Raw genomic sequence first — 23474 nt, forward strand, 5'->3', positions numbered from 1 at the left:
AGAAATTTATTGGAGCATTAGCTTACTTGACAGATATTTTATCTCATTTAAATCAGCTCAATGTTCAAATGCAAGGAAGGAGGGTTACCGTTATTGATGCACGGGATAAAGTGTGGGGCTTTCAGGCGAAATTAGATTTGTGGAGCCGGAGAGTTCAGAACGGCAATCACCCAAATTTCCCCAAATTTGATGAATGGAAGGTGAACGATTGCGGTGACAATATTCCTGAACTCGACGTTGAAATTTGTCTGCACCTGGCTGCTTTCAAAATCAACTTTGATGATTATTTTGATGATACGATGTTTGATAATGTGGATAATCTTGTATAATCCATCTCTTCGAGACCAAACTGGAAGACATTAATGATGATGACATGTAAAGATGAATTGATTGATCTTCAATCTTCAATAGTTCTTCGTGACAAATTTAACTCTTGCAATGGACACTTCTCAAAGCTTTGGGGTGGATTGACCGAAGGATTTCCCTTGTGGACGAAGCGAGTTTTCGAAATCATTGTACCATTTGCAACTACTTATTTGTGTGAGGCAGGGTTCTCGACATTGGTGTTCATCAAAGCGAAGCACCAATCTCTATTAGTTCCCAAAGACGACATGAGACTTGCTCTTTCAGCAACTGCACCAAGAATCTCAAAAATCGTGGGTGAAAAGCAAGAACAAAAGTCTAATTGATTGATGTGTTCTCATTGACTGACTGTGTTTGGTTCTGGTATACCAAACGGTATCTGTTTATCATTTGTTGTTCATAAATAAGTGAAATAATAGACAATAGACAATAGGTGCAGGAGTAGGCCATTCGGCCCTTCAAGCCAGCACCGTCATTCAATGTGATCATGGCTGATCATCCCCAATCAGTACCCCGTTCCTGCCTTCTCCCCATATCCCCTGACTCCGCTATTATTAAGAGCCCTATCTAGCTCTCTCTTGAAAGCATCCAGAGAACCCACCTCCACCGTCCTCTGAGGCAGAGAATTCCACAGACTCACCACTCACTGTGAGAAAAAGTGTTTCCTCGTGTCCGTTCTAAATGGCTTACTCCTTATTCTTAAACTGTGGCCGCTGGTTCTGGCTCCCCCAACATCGGGAACATGTTTCCTGCCTCTAACGTGTCCAAACAATCTTATATGTTTCAATGAGATATCCTCTCATCCTTCTAAACTCCAGAGTGTACAAGCCCAGCCGCTCCATTCTCTCAGAATATTGTTATGTGTTATTATTATTTGAACTGAAAATAATAATGTTAAAAACAGTATTTTAAAATGTCCCCTTTGTCGGTTGCTTTATTATGGTCGAAGTGTAAATTCAAATGACTGAACAAGACAGGGTGGGGGTAAATTTACTTTGGAAAAGTTGCCAGGGGTAAACGGGATGAATTAAGGTTGGGAACCCCCTGCTCCAGTCTGGAGCCTTGTCGCTATTGTCTGGGCGGGGTCTGCGTTGACAGACAGCAGAGCGGGCCAATGGGTGGTGACGCGGGCCTGTGTGACGTCACGACAAGGGGCGGGACGTGGCCGCGCATGCGCGCTGGGCTGGGCTGGGCTGCGCTCGGCGGGACGGGCCGAAGCGGTCGCTCGCTCGCACGGACAGACTGACTAGGATTGGGACGGACACCGACCGACAGACAGGCCCGGAGGCCAGGCCAGGCCAGACTAGACCAGACCAGGCCTTGTGTATGGTCCGCTTACGGCGCCGGAGCCGGCTGGAGCGGGGCTGCCACCGTCAGCACGCCGCCGCCACCAGCGCCATGTATGGCGGGTCGAGGCCGCGGCCGAGGCCCAGGCCCAGGTACCGCGGCGGCGGCGGAGGAGGAGGAGGAGGAGGAGGCGGCCCCCGCGGCTGGTACTCGGAGCCGGAGCTAGAACACCCGCCGCCGCTCGGCGTCTTCCAGGCCAACGGGCGGCTGTGGCGGGCCCAGCGCTGCCTGGGCAAGGGCTCGTCCGCCGCTGTGTACGGGGTGAGGTCGGGCACCGCCCGCGCCGCCGTCAAGCAGTTCGTGCACGACACCAAGTCTGACTACGGCTTCCTCACCGAGAGCGGCGTGTTGGAGGAGCTGCAGGGACACCGCAACATCGGTAACCGAGCCTGGGGATCTGCGGCCTGCTGGGGGGAGAGGGAGGGGGGCTGGGGTACAGGGGTACAGGGGGAGAGCGGCGTGCTGGAGGTGCTGTAAGGAGCCATCGGTAACTTAGCCCGGGGATCGGGGCCTAGGGCAGGGTAGCGGGGACCGGGGGCGCGGTGCTGGAAGAGCTGCAGGGCCACCGCAACATCGGTAACCGAGCCCGGGGGTCCGGGCCTAGGGCAGGAGAGAGTGGGGAGCGGGCCTGGGGTAGGGGGAGAGTGGGGCCTGGGGTAGGGGGAGAGTGCGGTGCTGTAGGGCCACCGCAACAGCGGCGACTAAACCTAGGGAGCGGGGGTCGGGGCCTGAGGGAGAGCGAGGTGTTGGAGGAGCTACAGGAACATCGGTAACAGGGGACGGGGTAAACACAGGTCTTCAACCCTCCATCTCCATGCGTTATGAGCAGAGAGTCACGTTCCTGTCTTGGTTCATTTTACAACAGCGTTCAGGACAGTAATGCCCAAGTTTGTTTATCAGCGTATCCCAGAGGTGCTGTTATATAGATTAATTTTAAATAAGGCCTATCTGCACCTTTTTGTTAGTGTAAAGTATACTTTAGTACAATTTCAACACCAGTGAAATCCTTACAGTATTTAGCCCCAGCCAATCACTTTTCAAAACATTAGGTTGCTCTTTTGTGAGAGTTTGCTATTCATGTTTTATGTTGAAACTGGTCTGCACATTGCAATTTCATTTTTGGCAGTGTTTTAATATGATCCAAGTCTGCAAGCACACTGCAAATATAATTTTGTTGCACTGCGACCTAACTTTTTATAATCCAGGGTTACATTGACTAAAACTGAGGCAGTAAATATCAGGAGCATGGAGCTATATGTGGATAAGAATTTGGACCGCATGTTGACCAGAATCAATTGGCTGTTGTGCTTTGCTTTTCCAAAGAATGCCTATATGAGGGAGGAAACTGCAGCTTATTTAGTATTAAAAGCATTTATAAAGTTATTAAATGCAATAGCTTACTGAAAATACATACCAGAAGTCAATATCAAGGCATATTGCGTTACAACAGGGCTTATTTGTCATGGATGTAAATTAAACTTGTAGAAACAAGGAACCGCAGATGCTGATTTACAGAAAAAGACAAGGTGCTGGCATAGACCATCCCTGGAGACCATGGATAGGTGATATTTCGGGTCAAGAAGACCTCAACCCAAATTGTCATCTGTCCATGTTCTCCAGAGATGCTGTTGGTCTGACCTACTGAGTTACTCCAGCACTTTGGATGAGACTTATTTTTTTTTGTTTTTTGGAATCAAGAAAAAGAAAGTGGGTAAGTACTGGAACAAATCTATACCAATAAATTAATACCTATGTGCATTTCCCTGGGATTGTTTTTGCCATATCATTTTTGAGAGGCTTGTAACCAGTTTCAAAACAATGCGTTTCTTTTACGCATTTACAGCTTAAAGTATGTCGAGTATGGGAACTATTGCAGAGTAGAAAACCGTTAACTAACTTAGAAGTAGAAAGTAGACAAAAGTGTTGGAGAAACTCAGCGGGTGCGGCAGCATCTATGGAGCGAAGGAAATAGGCAACGTTTCGAGCTGAACCCCTTCTTCAGATTCAAGTAGAGTAGATATGTCGTAATAATGCACTGTTGGCTAGTTCAGTGGAGTGAATTACATTGCTTTGAATACTCATGTTTCTTTTATATTCGCCCAAACTAGTTTAAGCATCTGAAAACATGAAATCATGTGGTGAGAAGATTTCAGTTTCCAATCATCTGTGGACCCAACTGGCTGTTGTGCTTTGCTTTTCCAAAGAATGCCTATATGAGGGAGGAAACTGCAGCTTATTTAGTATTAAAAGCATTTATAAAGTTATTAAATGCAATAGCTTACTGAAAATACATACCAGAAGTCAATATCAAGGCATATTGCGTTACAACAGGGCTTATTTGTCATGGATGTAAATTAAACTTGTAGAAACAAGGAACCGCAGATGCTGATTTACAGAAAAAGACAAGGTGCTGGCGTAGACCATCCCTGGAGACCATGGATAGGTGATATTTCGGGTCAACATCCAGTGTACACAACTTCAATTAAAAATTGTGATCACTGCAGCAGTGTTGCATGCTACAGAGGCTTGTATGATGCAGTGAAAATAAATTGATTATCAATCAAATTGTCTAACACACCATTCCATCAATTATTTTTTTGCACAATGACCAAAGGATTTTCATTCCATTTCTGTGTAATAATTTTTTCCATAGCACCTTGGTCAATCACCCAAAAATATGGCTCCCTTCTCTTTGCCTAATACGCAAGGTGGCGTAGCGATAGAGCTACTGCCTTACAGCACCAAAGTTCCTGAGTTCCATCCTGACCACGGGTGCTTGTCTATACGGAGTTTGTACGTTCCACCCATGACCTGTGTGGGTTTTCTCCGAGATCTTTGGTTTCCCTACACACCCCAAAGACGTACAGGTTTGTAGGTTAATTGGCTTGGTATAAATTTTATTTTTATTTTTTATGTCCCTAGCATGCAGGGATTGCTGGTCGGTGCAGACTCGGTGGGGCAGAGGGCCTGTTTCTGCACTGTATCTCTAAACTAAACTAAACAGTTGGAAAACACTGCATTAAATCAATCACAAAGGGGAAGTAGCAAGTGTATTCTGCATTTGTATCATATTTTCCAAGCATTGTGTGACATTGTAGTGATGACAGTAGTTTGTAGAAAGCCCCATCAGGAAATAGCTGTTTTCTTGGTAAATGAGAAAGCATAACTAGAATATCACTTGACGTTGCATCACACCCACACTTTCTGTTAAAGGCTAAAGCCTTTAATAATATACCTTCTTTTGAAGCAATTCAAAATGTCAGTAACTGAAGTAAGACAACTACGATTCTACCGTTTGGTTAATAACTATTTCTACCTAAATCATGGTAAGCGTATAACTAACTTTTCCATACATTCTAGTCATCAGTTATAGAATGTAGAACTGTACAGTATAGAATCAGGTTCTTCATCCCATAATGTCTGTGCTAAACATAATTAGATTGGCTAACTAATCTTGGCATGGTTTATGACAATAAACTAAACTAGTCTCCTCTGGCTGCTTGTGATCCATATCACTCCACATCCATGTGCCAATCTAAAAGCCTCGTAAATAAAAGCACATAGAAATGCATATTCCTCTCCGTTTAGTTCAATTGCCAACAAATGACTTTTTCTTGGATTCCAATTGCATTTTTAAATGGAAGACACAATATACTTGTGGTTCACTATTCGGAGACGTTTCCAATCAGCATAATATTTCTACTCTGGTCCTGCCTGATATCAATGCAGGAGCTTAAGTTGACTATATCATCTTCACAATTGATTTGTAACTAGGTCCTATGGTCACACAGTTGAGGCAACGATGCATTTGAATCATAAGAACAATCACAATTAGGAAGTGGTTATTTTACAGAATTATTTATAGTTTTGGATAGACCACAGTAATGCATGTTAAAGGGTTTAGCTACAAATCTTTCACGTTCCCACCTCTCATGTTGAATAGCATGGACGAATTCATCTGCATCAGGTGTTCCCGCTGTCAACTCCTGTACATCAGAGAGACAAAGCATAGACCTGGCGATCATTTCGCCGAACACTTGCGCTCAGTCTGCCAAGGACTACTGGATCTCTCGGTTGCTAACCACCATAACACCCTTCCCATTCCCACACTGACCTTTCTGTCCTCGACCTCCTCCATTGCCACAGAGAAGCAACACGCACATTGGAGGAACAGCACCTCGTATCCTGTGTGGGTGGCTTACAATCCAACGGTATAAATACTGAAATGTCTAATTTTAGGTAACTTCTACAAACACCCCCCACCTTCCCTTCTTCCACTAAAACTCTGTTAACCGGTTCCACAGTTTGCGAAGATGTGTCCCACTTGGGCTCACACCATCTCAGGGAACTTCCTTGCCTGAGGTCATCTATTGCTGGCCCTGATTTGTCCCGTTTTTTCTCTCACTTCCATTCCACCCACTACAATCAGTCTGCAGGACTGAATGGCCATGAAGCATACAGCTGGCAGCATCTGTAGAATGGGCAGGTGACTTTTCTTCAGACTGAAGAAGGGCCCTGGCCCAAAACGTTGTCTGTCCATTCCTTCCATAGATGCCGCCTGATGCGCAGAGTTCCTCCAGTACTTTGTGTTTTGTTCAAGATTCCTGCATCTGCAGCTTCTCATGTCTTAGGAAACTAAATGGTGTCTTAGTTGAAAAAAGGCAATATTTAAAAAAATTATGGTGTAAATCCTTAACTATTTGAATGAGAGCAGTCACATTGAGAGTTAGCTTGTTGTGAGTTCATACCAGGCTACAGTAGTGTACAGAAATACTACACTGACTAAACATTGTGGGCGCTCCCATGTCAGAGCTATACAGCACAGAAATTAATTTTGTCTCAACTCATCCACGGTGAGCAAGTTGCCCAACCAAGCTAGTTCCACTTCCCTGGACCTGACCCATGTACTTTCCTGCCAATGTACCTGTCACAGTGGCATTGAAATGTAATTGTGCCCGCCTCAACCACTTCCTCTGCCAGCTCCTATCATATACGCTACACCTTTTGTGTGAAGAGGCTGTCCCTCAGGTCCCTTTTCAATCTTTTTGCTCTCATCTTTAACCTATACCCTTTAATTTTTGATTTGCCTCTCCTGGAGGAAAGACTGTGGCTAATATTCAAGTGAACTCCACTTTGCTACCTAGCTATGCTGGTGATTTTCTCTACAGGGCTGTCTGGGGGGGGGGGGGCTTACCTGCAGTCAGACGCAGGTCTTGTTCTATAAATACTTTCCCAGGTTTACCAGCTGTAGCAGGGAGTGAAAGGAATAAGCAAGTGTACATAGACACAAAATGCTGGAGTAACTCAGTGGGACATGCAGCATCTCTGGAGGGGAATGGGTGATGTTTGGGTGACGAAATGTCACCCATCCCCTCTCCGGAAATGCTGCCTGTCCCACTGAGTTACACCAGCATTTTGTGTCTATCTTTGGTTTAAACCAGCATCTGCAGTTCCTTCCTACTCGTAAGCAATTGTACACTACAGCTGAGAGTAATTAGAGTTGTAAGACACAATAACGCACAAAAAGCATAGGATATGGTCCAGACGCAGGTAACTCGGGTTATCGTAGATGGGGAATAAAGGACGGGATGAACGCTGTGGGCTTTAGAGACCTACAGCGTGGAAACAGGCCCTTCGGCCCACTTACTCTGCGTTGACCAATGATTACCGATACCCTAGTTCTATCCTGCACACGAGAGATAAATTACAATTTTCCAAAGCCTATTAGCTGCACCTCTGTGGAATGTGGGAGGAAACTGGAGTACCCGGAGGCAAACAACTACGCAGTCACAGGGAGAATGTACAAACTCTGTACAGGCAGCACCTGTAGTAAGAATCAAGCCTGAGTGTCTGGCATGTGTGAAGCAGAAGCTCTACAGCTGAATCACTATTCTGCCTCAAGGCTCGTGACATCGATTATTTGTTTCATGTGGATTAATTTACAATTTCTCCTGTATGTTTGCAGTGACTTTGTACGGGCGATTTTCTAACTTCTCCTACACGAACCACCGTTGTAACTGCATTTTGCTGGAACTGTTGGACGTCAGTGTGTCCGAGCTGCTGCTACACTCGATCAATCGAGGGCATTCAATGTGGATGATCCAGCACTGTGCGCGCGATGTCCTGAATGCCCTGGCTTTCATTCACCACGAGGGCTACGTGCACGCAGATCTCAAACCCTGCAACATTCTCTGGAGCGCCGAGGATGAATGCTTCAAACTCATTGACTTTGGGCTTAGCTTCCAGGAGGGAAATCAGGTAAATTTGCCTTTACTTGAGAGGGGAGCTTGAACGACGAGTTTCTAAAAGCAGAGTTAGTAGATTATTTGCGCACTGCTCTTAACGGCTTACAGCTATAACCTGACTAATTAAATGCAGTAGAAACAAGGAACTTCAGACGCTTGTTTACAAAAAAAAAAGAAACAGCTCTGAAGTAACTGGACTTTAAGTTTTACTACACGTTATTTATTCCCTTTATCCTGTACACTATGGACGGCCCGATTTTAATCATGTGTAGTCCTTCTGTTGGCTGGTTAGCACCCAACAAAACGCTGTTCACTGTACCTTGGTACGTGTGACAATAAACTAACCCAATTCGTAGTTTGCAGCTCTTTTATCCTTTATTCTCATCCTTCAGTTTTGTCATCTCTGGCCTTTCTCCAACCATCTTTCCATGAAAACCCCTCCTCGCCTGCCTGCGCTCAACTATTATTAAAGTGACACACCCTATCCTGCTTCTCTTCCAACTTTCTTCCCCCTGCCCCCCTCCCCTCAATCAGTCTGAAGAAGGGTCCTGACTCAAAACGTCTCCTATCCATGTTCTCCGGGGGTGTTGCCTGACCTCCTGAATTACTCCAGCACTTTGTGTGTCTTTTTTAATTAAACGCGGTAATGTTTAATTCCATTCAGATCTTTGAAACAAATATTTGATCTGACATTTTGATGACTTTTGTGGAGTAAGAGAGATGCGTGAACACTGAGATTGACCAGATGCCATAAGTTCTGGAGGTACTTATGTAATATAAAAATTGCACGTAAAAGCTTAACTTTTAAAGATTTCAACAATCACATTTAAGCTTCAATGTGGAAAACTGGAATTCTGGCAGTTTTTAGTGAGGTAAATTATGATAATTTAGAAAATTTCATTAATCAGGACTCAAATTTCTCGTGTGGGGATTTTAGAACATAAAACAATACAGCAAAGGGGCAGACCTGTTACGCCATAATGAAGCCATTAAACTAATCTCCTCTGTCTGCACGTGATCCATATCCCTCCACAACCATGTGCCTATCGAAATGCCACTATGTATCTGGCTCCACCTCCACTCCAGGCAGCGTATTCCAGACACCCTGCTGAACCCTTGAAACCCTGTTTTTTTCCCTCTGTTGCAAAAAAACTTGTCCCCGCACATCTCCTTTAAACTTTTCCCCTCTCGCCTGAAAGCTATGCCCTCTAGTATTTGATATTTCCACTTTTGCGGGGGGGGGGGGAAAGGTTCAGACTGTCTACCCTATCTATACCTTTGATAATTTTATATATATCTATCAAGTTTCCTCTCAATGCTCCAGAGAAAAGGGAAGATTGTGTGTTGAATAAATGACACTCACTAACGTTCAAAGTTCATTGTATGAGCCACACAGACTAGTGCAGTTGGGAATTAAAGTTCAGAAGTCTCAGTCTGAACCCTAATCATTGGCAATCATGAATGAAATAATGACTTATCAGCTTCTTGAGGTTTTGGGACCAAATGCTTCAAGTAATTACCAATCAATAATGCAGCTAAAGAAATCTATTTATTCTTTACAATGTAGCTCTCCTATTTTAACTTTTAAATGGAAAATGTTGTCAAGTTAAATGTTTCTTTGGTATATGGACAGTTGGTTTCTTGAAGTACATTTATCAATAAATTCTTCTCATAAGCGTTGGATTTGTATTTTAACATATAAAATGTAGCAGGGGGGTTTATAAGAGCCTGTTGGAGCAAATGGAGAGATCACGCGGAGTTGGTGATAGAAGTACAGGAGATTTATTTAAACTGGTGCGCAGCAGGAGACCAGTCAAAGCTGATCTCCTGAGCGTGAGTTTGGTACAGCTTTTATATTCTCAGCTGACAAGATTACACAGAAATTTGATTAAAAGTAAAACTATGTCTTGATTACAGAATAAAATGATTATCCACAGGTCTAACTTAGTTGACAGTAGATGCATATTTCTCTTACAATGATGGGTGCATACTATATGGGACTGTCATATGTTCCCAACAGAATGGAGCGGCTGGGCATGTATACTCTGGAATTTAGAAGGCTGAGAGGGGATCTTATTGAAACATATAAGATTATTAAGGGTTTGGACACGTTAGAGGCAGGAAACATGTTCCTGATGTTGGGGGAGTACAGAATCAGGGGGCCACAGTTTAAGAATAAGGAGTAAGCCATTTAGAACGGAGATGAGGAAACAATTTTTCACATAGAGAGTTGTGAGTGTGGAATTCTCTGCATCAGCGGGCGGTGGAGGTTGGTTCTCTGGATACTTTCAAGAGAGAGCTAGATAGGGCTCCTAACGATAGCGGTCAGGGGATATGGGGAAAAGGCAGGAACGGGGTACTGATTGTGGATGATCAGCCATGATCACATTGAATGGCAGTGCTGGCTAGAAGGGTCGAATGGCCTACTCCTGCACCTATTGCCCATTTTCTATTGTCTATAACATCATCTCCTGAAACTTGGATGTCGTCACTGCTGCATTCCATGTCTCTACTTTTGTCTACGGTTCCCTGATACCACATTAGCACCATCCATATCCCATTGACTAGTTATTAGCCCTCACCATTCATTCCCCTACTCCAGAGTCTAAACTAAATTGCAAATGAAAGGCAATAACTTGCAGGAAAAGATGTGTGAATTGCCCACTTAATGATGCGATAATTTAGGATTCAGTCATGAACTGTCTTTGTTTGCTTACTCTGTACAGGATGTGAAATACATTCAAACGGATGGTTACAGAGCTCCAGAAGCAGAATTGCATAATATTCTTGCACAGATGGGTTTGGAAAGTAATACAGAATGCACAACAACAGTTGATATTTGGAGTCTCGGAATAATTTTGCTGGAAATGTACTCAGGAATTAAACTGAAAGAGACGATCAGATCTCCACAATGGAAGGTAAGAATCAACATTCACTGAGTCAGGAGAATCAAAATATGCGGTGTAAAATGGATTCCCAAGGCAACATCACCATGGATGCACCAGACAATTCATCTGGATGGATCACGGCTTGGTATGGCAACCACTCTGTCCAAGATCGCAGGAAATCACAGACACTTGTGAACACACAAACCAGCCTATACCTCCCAATCGACTCCCTTCTATATTTCACCCTCTCTCAGGAAAGTGGACCAATTAAAGCGAGAAAGAAACCAGAACTGAAGGAACACCATTGTCTCGTAGGGTTATGGGGCGGGTGATTATTACAGTCACAGGGAGAGGTGCAGCCATAAAGTCAAAGAGCGTGGAAACAGGCCTTCGGCTCAACTTGTCATTGCTGATCAAGATTCCCTCCACTCGTCCCACCTGCCAGCGTTTGGCCTGTATCACTGTAAACCAGGCACGTGCCGTGAGTAATTAGTCAGGGTAGGCAGTCAGTATCTTGGGTCAGTCGGCTTTTAAAAAACATCGTGAAAACCGCGAATGCGCAGATTGTTCTCTACTCGGTGTGCTGTCATTCGACTTTTAAAACAAAACTTGTGCTGCGCAGCACATGCACGCAGTCCGTGGTGTAAAGGCAGAATTTCAGTTGCCTTTATAGACAGTTGCCACTGATGGCTTGAAGCAGCGTCGACGGCACATGAGTAGACATACATCCGCGTGTTAAATGTACTGTGGATGAAAGGCACGGGAGAATTATGCCTACCTAAGAGATCAATCTCTTAGGTAGGTATAATTCTCCCGTGCCTTTACTATTTATATTTAATTATTACCATTTAATAATTTTATTCAGGGTAGGCACTTCCTACCTTGCCTACCCTGGCGGCATGTGCCTGCTGTAAACCTTCCCTATCCATGTATCTGCCTAAATGTCTTTCAAGTCTTGTTATAGTATCTGCCTCAACTACCTCCCCTGGCAGCTCATTCCATGCAGTTACCATGGATTCAGCTACCTGTGTAAAAATGTTACCCGTCAGTTTCATATTAAGTCTTTCCCCCCTCATCTTAAACCTATGTACTCTGGTTTGTGATTCCACAACCCTGGCTAAAAGACTGTGCATTTACCCAATCTATTCCCCTCATGATTTTATACAGATGGAGGAGACAGGGAAAGGAACTGAAGGCAGTTGGTTTGGTCCTTCCGATGTTTAATAATGTTTACCTCAGTTCTTCACTTCAGACTTATTTCCCGGTGGATTTGAAAAATTCCTGCCAGAACAGGAAACGTGGATGGCATGTAGCATTTGTTAACTTACTAGGGTTACATTGATTCGAGTCCGGACACATAAGCTACCTGTGCTTGGACGTCAGAAAATTGTGGTAATTAAAAAAGAAAAGAAAACTGTACCTTGATCATCCCTTTCTCAGTACCATCTGCAACTTCTTTCATGTAACATATCTCCTTGCCCTTTGTTTTACAGTGGTGCAGCTGGTAGAGTTGCTGTCTCACAGTGCCAGAGACCTGGGTATGATCCTGACCTCGGGTGCTGTCTGTGTGGAGTTTGCACGTTCTCCCTGTGACTGTATGGGTGCTCCGGATTCCTCCCTCATCCCAAAGACGTGCAGGTTTGTAGGTTAATTGGACTGTATAAATTGCCCCCGTGCATGTAGGGAGAGAATGAGAAAGTGGGATAACCTAGAACTAGCATGTGAACTCATCAGGAAGGCTGGCTCCGTCCTGGGGGCGGAGTTGGATTCATGGGAGGTGGTCTAGGAAGGGAGGATGCTCCTCAAACTGCAGAGCATCCTGGACAATACAGCTCACCCCCTCCATGACACACTGGTCAACCTGAGAAGCACCTTCAGCAACAGACTGGTTCTGCCTAGATGCAGCACAGAACTCCACAGGAGATCCTTCTTCCCTGTGGCTATCAAACTGTACAACTCCTCCCCCTTCTAAAGTGGGGTAGACTGAGACTGACTCCTCCCCCCGCCCCAATCCCAATCTTTGCACATCCCCAAGCCTTTTCCACTCGTCAGTTTAAATATCATGTTTCTTGCATTTTGTGTTTTTATGACTGTTGGCAAATCAATTTCCCTCCTGGGATAAATAAAGTTCTATTGTATCGTAATGTGTGGATGGTCAGCGTGGACTCGGTTGGCTAAAGGATCTGTATCAATGCTGTATCTTTCAATTTTAGTTAGAAACCATCTGATTATCCATCATAATTCCATGGGACCTCCAGAAGAGAAAGTTCATAAGGTCATAAGGAATAGGAGTAGAATTAGGTCATTTGGCCCATCAAGTCTACTCTGCCATTCATTCATGGCTCTTCTATCTCTCCATCCTAACCCCATTCTCCTGCCTTCTCCCCACAACCTCTGACACCTGTACATTCGGTGGGCGGCGCGACTTTCGTCAGCAGCGGCCTCTGCAGTCCGTCTGCGTTTTTATTATTTTATGTCTATGTTTTTATGTAGTTTTTGTAATTTTTTGTTGGGGTATGTGTGGGGGGGGGTGGGGGTAACTTTTAAATCTCTCCCTGCACGGGAGACCCGACCTTTTCTTTGTCGGGTCTCCGTTGTCGTTGGGGCTGCAACGAGGAGCGGCCTCCAACAGGAAGACCGGGGGCTCTGGTGCCAACTACCTCACCGTCGCGGAGCTGGCTGAGTCCGGAGCGGGTGGAGCTGTGGTGGACGCTGCTGCGACCCAACCCCCGGAGTTTCGGAGGCTGCAACTGCGGGTTTGGCGGACTGCGGCACCGGGAGCCCGCGGGTCCCTGGAGGGAGACCGCTTTCCAGGGCTCCCGCAACGGCGACTTCTCCCTCCCGCGTTGCGGGGTTGAAGAGCTCCTGGAGCAGGGCCTTACACCATCGCCCCGCGCGGCTTGGAATGGCCGCGGCTCTAACATCAAGAACCCGGTGTGCGGCCTTGCATCACCCGGCGTGGCTTTAATGGCCGCGGGACAATTGCCATCGCCCGCCGGGGGCTTTGACTTTGACTCTGACATCGGGGGGGGGAGTGCAGTGGAGAGATAAGTTTTTTTGGCCTTCCATCACAGCAATGTGATGGATGTTTATGTAAATTATGTTGTGTCTTGGGTCTATTTGTTTGTAATGTATGGCTGCAGAAACGACATTTCGTTTGGACCTCAAGGGGTCCAAATGACAATAAATTGAATTGTATTGTATCTATCTGTCTCTGCCTTAAAAATATCCACTGGCTTAGCCTCTACATCCTTCTGTTGCAAATAATTCCACAGAATCGCCACCCTCTGACTAAAGAGCTGGAACAGAAAGAAGACAAATCTGACTAAAAATGTAAACATTTACCGATGTAAAAATTAGCGCCGATTCTTGTGCAGTTTCAGAATGAAGTTAAGCTCCACAGCTATGGATTGGTGTTTCATATTGAAAGGGAGATGCCCCCTGTTAATATCCAAAGAATGCTCTTCATTTTCTGCCATCACACCTAATTTGTCATCTTTATTTAGAAGCATTAAATTGTCTGAAAGATACAGCATGGAAACAGACTCTTTAGCTCACAACGATCACCGATCATCCGTTCAGACTAATTCTGGTATCCCAAGAGAGGCCTGTAGGTATAAAATATGCACTCATAATGTGGAAGGATAATACCAGAATAATTGTTTTGCAATTTTTAAAACAATTGCTTTTCCAAGTCCTCACTGTTATAATTATATACCAAATGTTGTACTCTGATCTAAACACTTCTGTTTTATTCTGTCCAGGCCAACAGTTCTGCTGTCATAGAGTCAATTTTTGCACGTAAAGATATGGTATATTCAGCTATCCCAGTTTATCACCTCAGAGATGTTATTAAAAGGTAAGTTGCCAACCTTGAATCATTAATAACATCGATCATTTTGTAAAATTTGATTGATATTTAAATGTTTTCCGAATTGAAATGAAAATTGTACCTGTGTATGTCCAAGTAGTGCAAGGCAAAAAATATTTGTGTTGTATGTCACTGTGGAAAATTGATAGATACGATTGTTTTAAAGACATTATTATGAACACTGGTGTTAGTTCAACCATCCTTAATATTCACGAGCATTCACACCAAGGGATAGATTTTCACTGTACCTCAGTACACGTGTCAATAAACTAGACTAAACTAAACAAAGTATATGTTACCCTTTTCATAAGGAAATTAGCCGCCATAATGTTAGATTATTTGTTAGATACAGGAGTGAAGTTTAATTCACAGCCTAACTTCTAGGCATGACCCTCCACCGACTATAACTTGTGTCATGTGCGTTTTTAAACGTTGATTCATGCTAGATAGTGCATTGTATCCTTTGTAGGTGTGATAAAAATATCTTAAAACAAGCCCTTCACATTTAACGTTACAAAATAAACTTGTCTATGCGCATAATGTTATGAAAATCAAATCCTGAATTTTGTTTAAATAATACAGTAGACACTATGTATACTTACAGAATATCACAAGATGTTCATAATAGACTTTGTAAGCATGCGTTTTGAATTTGGAGGCACACTTTAGATATTTTTGTGTTATGTAGCACTATAATGTAGCATTATTTAGATATATGTTTGCATATGGCTGAAATATAGGTTGTGTAATCTGTGCAGGATATTTGTGTTTCTCATATTACTTGGTTAAGTAATAAAAAGGAAGCAACTGCAAAGTGATCAGCCAAGTGGAGCCCTATTAATCTCATTTAATGAATACATACCTGGTCTTTTCTGTGAGATGACTTGTTTCCTTTCTTTCTAGGCTACTTCCTAATCAGCAATCCTAAAATCAACATTTTAATTTCCATCTTCAGGCTTCTGGTTTACAACTCACCTACTGGAGTGCCAGGTGAACATTAGCGTCATAGAGTTAGCAGCGTGGAAACAGGCCCTTCTGCTCAACTCATCCATGCTGACCAAATTGCCTGTGTTTTGCCCTCATCCCTCGAAACCTTTCCCATCCACATACCCGTCAAATGTCTTTTGAAGATTGTCACTGCACCCACCTCTACCACTTCCCCTCTGGCAGTTCTTTCTACATACTCGCCACCTTCTGTGTGAGAAAGTGACCCTGAAGTTAACTTTAAAATCTTTCCCCTTAGAATCCCCCACTGTGAGTAAACGACAGGTGATTAATCTTAACTACGCCTCTCATGGCTTTATTCCCCACTATAAGGTCACCCCTGACCTCCAAAACTCCAGAGAAGAAACAGCCCCAGCATACCCAGTTTTAACACACGACCTCCAGTCTCAATAAGATGCTTGTGAAACGTCACTGCACCCTTTCCTGCTAAATGACATACTTGCTATAGCTAGGTGACCAGAACTACACATAATACCCCAAGTGCATCTCACCAACACCTTGTACAGTTGAAACCCCTACTCTTGTTCTCAATAAACATCATTGGTTAAATTTACCCTCAGTAGTGAGAGGAGTATCCCGTGTAAAGATTTGAAAGCAGTTTGAAATTAAAGCAAAGCAATTATCTAAAACACGTAAAAAACGTCTTTCTGATCATAAGCAACTGTTAGCTTTGGTAGTCTTTGCTAGTTGATTGTATGTTAATACCATTAAAGCATATATGTCACAAGATTGCACTACCCTTACTTAGAGGAGGAATTTCTTTAGCCAGAGGATGGTGAATCTGTGGAATCCAGACAGCAGTGGAGGCCAAGGCATTGGGTATTTTTTAAGCGGATATTGGCAGGTTCTTCATTAGTAAGGGTGTCAAAGTTTATGCGGAGAAGGCAGGAAAATGGGGTTGAGAGGGAAAGATAGATCAGCCATGATCGAACAGCAGAGCAGAATGACCCAATGCTGCTCTTATCAACAAAGATCTTTTATAGTTATAATACATCAGAAAAGACAGCTTCAATTTGAAAAGCATCAGTGCTGACATAGATTCGAAAAGATCCTGTGATATTAGAAATTGAAATGTATAGATGAAAATAATTATATTCAACCAGCAGAAGGATACTTGTGTGTAAAACATATTTACTCCAACACTTTACAATTTTCACCTTCATATTTTAAATTGCAGTATGCTTCATGATGACCCTGCACAAAGAATCACAGCGGACTGTGCTTTATACAATCCCTTCTTCAGCATTCCCTTTGGTAAGTTCAATGTCCACAGTTAAATACATATTAGTAAAGATTCATAACTTCAATCCAAGTTATATAAGACTCTAGAATTTATATTTTGATGTAACCGTGTTGTGAAATGGATTAAAACCTTTTGTATTCCTTCCATTTATCCGGCTTACCCATCCGTATTTAACCCTGATAAGAAAAATGAAGAAAAGTCATTAAGTTGTGAAATGACAATCTATTGAGAGGCATTTGAAAATGTGCCTCATGTTTGATCGGTGCTGTCAGTGGTGTAAATGTCAATCTTAGCTTTTATAGTCGTACAGCATGGAAATAAACCCTTTGGCCCAACCCATCCATGCAAACCAAGATGCCTTTCTGAGCTAGTCCCATTTACCTGCATTTGACTCGTATCCCTCTCAATAATTTCTATCTGAACCTTTTAAGATTTAACATTTAAGAAACAGTTAGACAGGTACATGGACAGGAGAGGTTTGGAGGGATGTGGACCAAAGGCGGGCAGGTGGGACATGTTTGCCGGTGTGGGAAGGTTGGGCCGAAGGGCCCCTTTCCATATTGTAGCACTCTATGACTCTAACCTGTCCAAACCACTTTTAAACATTGTAATTAGAGTTTTGAGTCATCGAAACAAGGCCCTTTGGCCCAATTTGCTCATGTTGACCAACCTGCCCATCTGCGCTTGTCCCACCTGCCCGTATTTGACCCATATCCTTCTAAACCTATCCTATTCATGTACCCATCTAAATGTGTCTTAGACAATGTACCTGCAATTCTACCCACCTGTACCACTTCCTCTGGAAGTTCATCCCACGCCTACTACCCTGTGTGAAATAATTTCCCCTCATATCTCCTTTAAATCTTCCCTTCTCACTTTAACTCTGTGCCTTCTTGTTTTAGACTCCCTACTGAGAAAATAAAGACTGACCCTCCACCTTATCTATGCCCCCCCCCCCCATGGTTTTATAAACCTCCACGTGGTCACATTTCATCCTCCTTCACTCCACTGCAAGGCTTCTTTTATACTTCTGAAATTTCCATTGGCTGCCTACTTTTCTTTTGGTAAGAGCCCATAAACTGCCCATCACAAAACATCTCAGAAGTCTGTCCCTGGTGTGCAATTCTTTTGATGCATCAGAAAAATGTCACCTCTTACCTTAAAACTATGATGATAAATTGCTGAGAGCTGTGGATATAGCTCAGTCGATCACACGGACCAGACTCCCCACCATTGACTCCTTTTACACTTCACGCTGCTTTGGAAAAGCAGATTGAAAGTCTTGTCCCACCCTGGTCATTCCTCCTCCTCCCTGCTTCTTTCACGCAGAAGGTACAGAAGCTTGAAAGCGCACATCACACCAGAACTGCTTCTTCCACCCAGTTATCAGGCTTCTGAACGGATCCACCATTAGGTGGGGTACTGTCCGATTCACCTCCACCTCATTGCGGACATTGGACTTTGTCACTGGAACTGGTACATTACAATGTTGAGAGGTACATTCTGCGCTCTGTATCTTCCCCCTTGCTCTATCTATTGTACTTCAGTTGGATTTGATTGTACCTGTGTAGGGTATGTCTGATCTGTTTGGATACCGTGCACAACCAAACTTTTCACTGTACCTCTCTACATGTGACAATAATAAACCTAAACCTAATATCTATAAGCAAATTCTATTCCTTACCATGTTATTTTTTTAATTACTAGCCCCCCATATTGATGATTTGGTCATGCTCCCAACACCAGTTTTGAGACTGCTGAATGTTATTGATCATAACTATCTTCAAAGTGAAGAAGAATATGAAGGTCAGTGTTTCCTTTCTCACTTGTAGAAGTAACTTTGAAAACAATTCTGCAATCATATTGGTAAGAAGCGCGATTTGGGTTGACACCTTAAATATACTCCTGCAAGATAAGACTGCATTTGAATTTCATTTAAAATCTACTGTTTCTTTCCTCAACAGACGCCGTGGAAGATGTTAGGGAAGAATGTCAGAAGTTTGGGCCTGTTTTGTCTCTGCTTGTCCCAAAGGATAACCCTGGCAAAGGCCAGGTACGTAAACATTTACCCTGAAAGCTTTCCTCTATTCTTGTAGTAATAAAGGATAGTTTCCTGGATTTAAATATAATCTCCTGTATAAGTCTATAGAACAGAGAGTAGCCCAGACCATCGCACAAACCAAACTCTCTTCCATTGACTCCATCTACACTGCCCGCTGCCTTGGCAAGGCCACCAGCGCAATCAAGGACTAGTCTGGACTCTTGAATGGCCATCTTGGCCAGCCCCAGGAGCAAATCGACAGAAAGATCCTCCCACTGAGTGCAAAACAGGCCTGTCAGACCACCGAGTCCACGCCGAGTATCATTCACCCGCTCACACTAGTTCTGTGTTATCCCACTTTCTCATTCACTCACATTAGGGGCAATTTTGCGAAGCGAATTAACCTGCACGTCTTTGGGATGTGGGAGGAAACCCACGCGGTCACAGGGAGAAGGTGCAGACGCCCACATACAGCACACGGGATCAGAATCGAACCCGGCTCTCCGGCCCAGTGAGGGTACAGCTCTACCAACTGCGCCACTGTCCTGCCCTTAAGTAAGGGGACAGTTCAAATTCATTTTAATTCCTCACAAAGAATTAGCAATGCCACCACTGCCAAGATTACCAAATGGTTTAAAGATACATCACACATGGTTTGGGAACAGCTACATCCAAGATGCAAGAAATTGCAGAGAATTGTGGACGCAGCCCAGACGATCACACAAACTAACGTTCCTTCCATTGACTATATTTGCAACTCACATTGCCTCGGCAATGTCACCAACATAGTCAAGGCAAGTCGCACCCCGACCACCCCCTCTTGTGTGAAAACACACACCTCCATATTCAGGGACCTATTCTTCCCAACTGTTATCAGGCGACTGAAACTACTTACTATCCACCTCATTGGAGACCCTCAGGCTATCTTTAATCAGACTTTACTGCACTTTATCTTCCACTAAACGTTATTCCCTTTATCATGTATCTGTACACTGTGGACGGCTCGACTGTAATCATGTATTGTCTTTCCACTGACTGGACAGCATGCAACAAAAGCTTTTGGCTGTACCTCAGTACATGTGACAATGAACTGAACTAAACTAAACTAAACAATAATGTGTGAGACACTCATTCTCATTCTTTCTTACAATTAGGTTTTTGTTGAATTCAGAAGCGCTGGGGACTGCAAAATAGCCCAGCAGATGCTGACTGGAAGAATGTTCGATGGCAAGTTTGTTGTGGCTACGTTCTACCCTCTGTGTGCTTACAAGAGGGGATACCTGTATCATACAGTAGTTACTGATACCTAAATTATAATGGGGCATGCTACCTTTTACAATCACCCAAGTCCTTTTTGAAATATTCCTCAATACAGTAGCATAAAGGTTACATGTTTTGCTCTGATTCCTTTTGTGTGTAAGATAGCATTGATTTAAACAGCTAGTTTAGAGAAAGGGTTTACAAATTTAGGGATTCATGCACTTAAAACTGCCGGCAAGTTATTAACAAAATCTATTTTATTACTAGAAATTATAGCCAACTGCTATTGTTGATTTGTAAAGTGCTAATTTAACAGTTTAGCTGGCAGAGGTATCAAAATGCATTCTTGATAATGGGGAGCATGCTGATGAAACCTATTTCATGGATTACTATATCTTAATCTAAATAAATCACAGAACATTTTTGTAAATGATGGAATAAAAAAAGTCTCTGTCAGTGAAGTCATAAAGATCCTATTGGAAGCATTTAGCCATAGCAACCATCAGCCGATCAAATGCAGAGAACTTGCGATGGCTTGATGGATTTTGATGAGTGCATATCAGGAAACCGGAGAAAATCTACTTTTTACCATCGCAAGTGGTGCACAGATTTGAGCACAATCTTACAACATTGAACATTTCAGTATTTTAGGTAACTAAACTACAAACAACCTTCCCCTTTTTCCCCCTCTTTCCCCGTGTCCCACCTGGATGCACCCATTGCTCCCGCCCCCTCCCTTCCTCCTATACTCCTTCCTTTGGCCTCACAATTTGCAACGCAATTAGAAATCCTTTTGTTTTTTCATATTTGGCCTTTGTCCATCTGCCTATCGAAATCTCTCTCACATGTATCCACCTATTACTCACCAGCTTTGTCTTGCTCCTCTCTTCCAGCTTTCTATCCGCCCCCACCCATCCCCACCACAGTCAATCTGAAGAAGGGTCCCGAATCCAAAACGTCACCAACCCATGTTCTCCAAAGATGCTGCCTGACTCACTGAGTTGTTCCATCACATTGTGTCAATTTATTTCTAAAGAATTCCTCAATAGTTCTTTCTTGGCCTTGCTATATGAAATGCTTGAATGGTATGCACACGGGTGTGTTGTGTTGCAGGTTTGGGGAGAAACACAAGCAGGTTCTGCACATCCTTTCTCAGCTTTAGTTTTTTTGGTTCTCCATGCATGGGGAAGGCTTGACTGGTGTTGAGAGGCCTTGAATACCGTGCCATACAAGGACTGAACGAAGGGCAAGTGATTTAATAGGTGAGAAGCAACAAGTGTGCGGATAATTGATGCCAGGCTGTCTGGCAGGACGGGGGAAGGAACCAGCAGACTGCTGGACACACTGGACATCTTTTTCCAGTACATCTTTTTTATCCCCAGCAATAAATCAGTGCTTCCAAAAGAGTGGGCCATTTGCGATCATTGTTAGACCATAAAAACAAATAGACTGCTGGTTATTCTTAGATCACTTGAGTCTGAATATTTGAAAAGGAAATACTGCTTAAATTATCCTAATAAGCAAATTTAGGTACATTTAGTGGCAGAGTGGTACAAGATAATGCATTTGTACATGTATGTTAGAATCCGTGAATGCAATTGACTGGAAAATCAACATACAACAAAAAACAAAAGTAATCAACGTTAAACAAAAACTTCAATTTAACTCACAGCACTGTTGTCTATTTTTTAAAAAATATAGCTGACATTTTGATGTGGCAATATTGAAGACATTTTAGGAAAGATTTTTTCCACATGGCCTTTTACAGGGTCATCCATCCATTGATCTGCAGAAACAGCTTATGTAAATCTAAATCTAGATTATTATAGCAGTCGACAATAACCACATCACTATCACAATGTCCCCGGCAGCTGTAAAGTATTGCTGTGTTTATGTTTTCTACTTGGCTGCATTATTCCTAAAAATATTCGAATTACTGAGATGCAGTTTATTTCACAGAGTTGCTGAATATTAGCTAATGACCAAAGACAACTTTCTAAAATGGAGCAAATGCAGAACAAGAGTATAGAACCAATTAACGGAAGCATGGTGTCAGACTAAAAAACATCCTCTGTTGGCTTAAAAATCTTTAAATTGTTTCTTTAGGGGTTTTCACTCGGGTACAAAAGACAATTACAAAATTATTTTTAACGAATTAACACACTTTAGTTGTACTCTACAATCTCAAATCACTAAATTAATGAACTACTAGCAATTTATCTGTGGATTAATGACATTTACAATCAGAACTCTGAATTTAAATGTAACTAAATTACATTGGCCAAAAGGAAACTCCATATTTATTCCAAGATATTTTAAGTTAAACCATTTTAAAACCTGTAGTTCCCAAAGCTTAGTAAAGGAAAGGAAAGCTTCATGAACTCTCCCAACATTAGGAGTGTATGCTTCCTCCATTGTATTCTAACATGGATGCACATTTTGGTTCTATCGAGGACACCTACCCCTAATTTTCTACAGATATCATCTAAACTGCTCAGCTCTTGCATTTATTCGACAAAAGTGAGGTCTCACATCTTCCAGTTTCCAGTGAACTTCAAGACTATTTATTGGTTTATATCAATGCTTAGACTCTGCCTACCAGCCAATGGCACCTACAAAATGGGATACTTCTCATGCTGATGGTTTATTTTGGTTAAAATTAATAGATTTAAATGATATAGGATTATTTAAATGTTAAAATATTTAAGAGTCCATTTGGAATGGTTGCATCTTCAAGCATTGTGTGTTTCAATCGTCATTAGCTTATGTAACTTTTCAGTATTTTCAGAAACAATTTAAAGATAAAACAAATGTAAAAAAAACCCATTTAAACAAGTAACTACATTTCTCATTAGCATGACAGTAATGTTAAAAGCGATGAATTCACATCAGCTCTGATCTCTTCTGGACAATTGTGGAGAAGAATTTCACCAGTACATATTGACGATTCTTATCATACAAGGTCTAGTTTGTTTTTTTAAAGTATACTTTTCTGCAGTTTAGAAAAATCACGCCTTTTTGAACGGAATTCTAAAAGCAAAACTCTATCTCCAGACCACATCCCAGAACAAGAGATTAGTCAGAGTTGGTTTCATCTTGGCGTTGCTGATTCTGAATGAGAGAGAAACTATGCAGTATTAACTCCATTTAGCTCATTCTGCTCCCTTCACTTTACGAGTTCTGCCCACTCGTTGAATTGGTTCAGTGTAAA

The 23474-nt window shown here is 42.8% G+C and overlaps 1 protein-coding gene across 1 annotated transcript; it reads left to right on the forward strand.

Annotated features, from left to right (window-relative positions):
* The first annotated feature begins 1514 nt into the window (after positions 1–1514).
* uhmk1 (U2AF homology motif kinase 1) lies at positions 1515–23239 on the forward strand. Its single transcript, XM_033028013.1, has 8 exons — positions 1515–2089; positions 7676–7968; positions 10682–10873; positions 14608–14702; positions 16897–16973; positions 18670–18768; positions 18927–19015; positions 20158–23239. Exons 1-8 carry the CDS (start codon positions 1690–1692, stop codon positions 20311–20313), a joined length of 1401 nt encoding a protein of 466 aa, XP_032883904.1. The 5' UTR covers positions 1515–1689; the 3' UTR covers positions 20314–23239.
* Positions 23240–23474: the final 235 nt, after the last annotated feature.

The sequence above is a fragment of the Amblyraja radiata genome, chromosome 10, assembly GCF_010909765.2.
Source record: "Amblyraja radiata isolate CabotCenter1 chromosome 10, sAmbRad1.1.pri, whole genome shotgun sequence".
In the NCBI taxonomy this organism is placed as follows: domain Eukaryota; kingdom Metazoa; phylum Chordata; class Chondrichthyes; order Rajiformes; family Rajidae; genus Amblyraja; species Amblyraja radiata.

Bases quoted from the DNA above. Each gene is read 5' to 3' on its own strand.
- uhmk1 (XM_033028013.1), top strand. From the start codon at position 1,690: ATGGTCCGCTTACGGCGCCGGAGCCGGCTGGAGCGGGGCTGCCACCGT. The intron at 16,974-18,669 runs GTAAGTTCAATG...TTTAATTACTAG, and splicing joins CTTCTTCAGCATTCCCTTTG to CCCCCCATATTGATGATTTG. The intron at 18,769-18,926 runs GTCAGTGTTTCC...TTTCCTCAACAG, and splicing joins AAGTGAAGAAGAATATGAAG to ACGCCGTGGAAGATGTTAGG.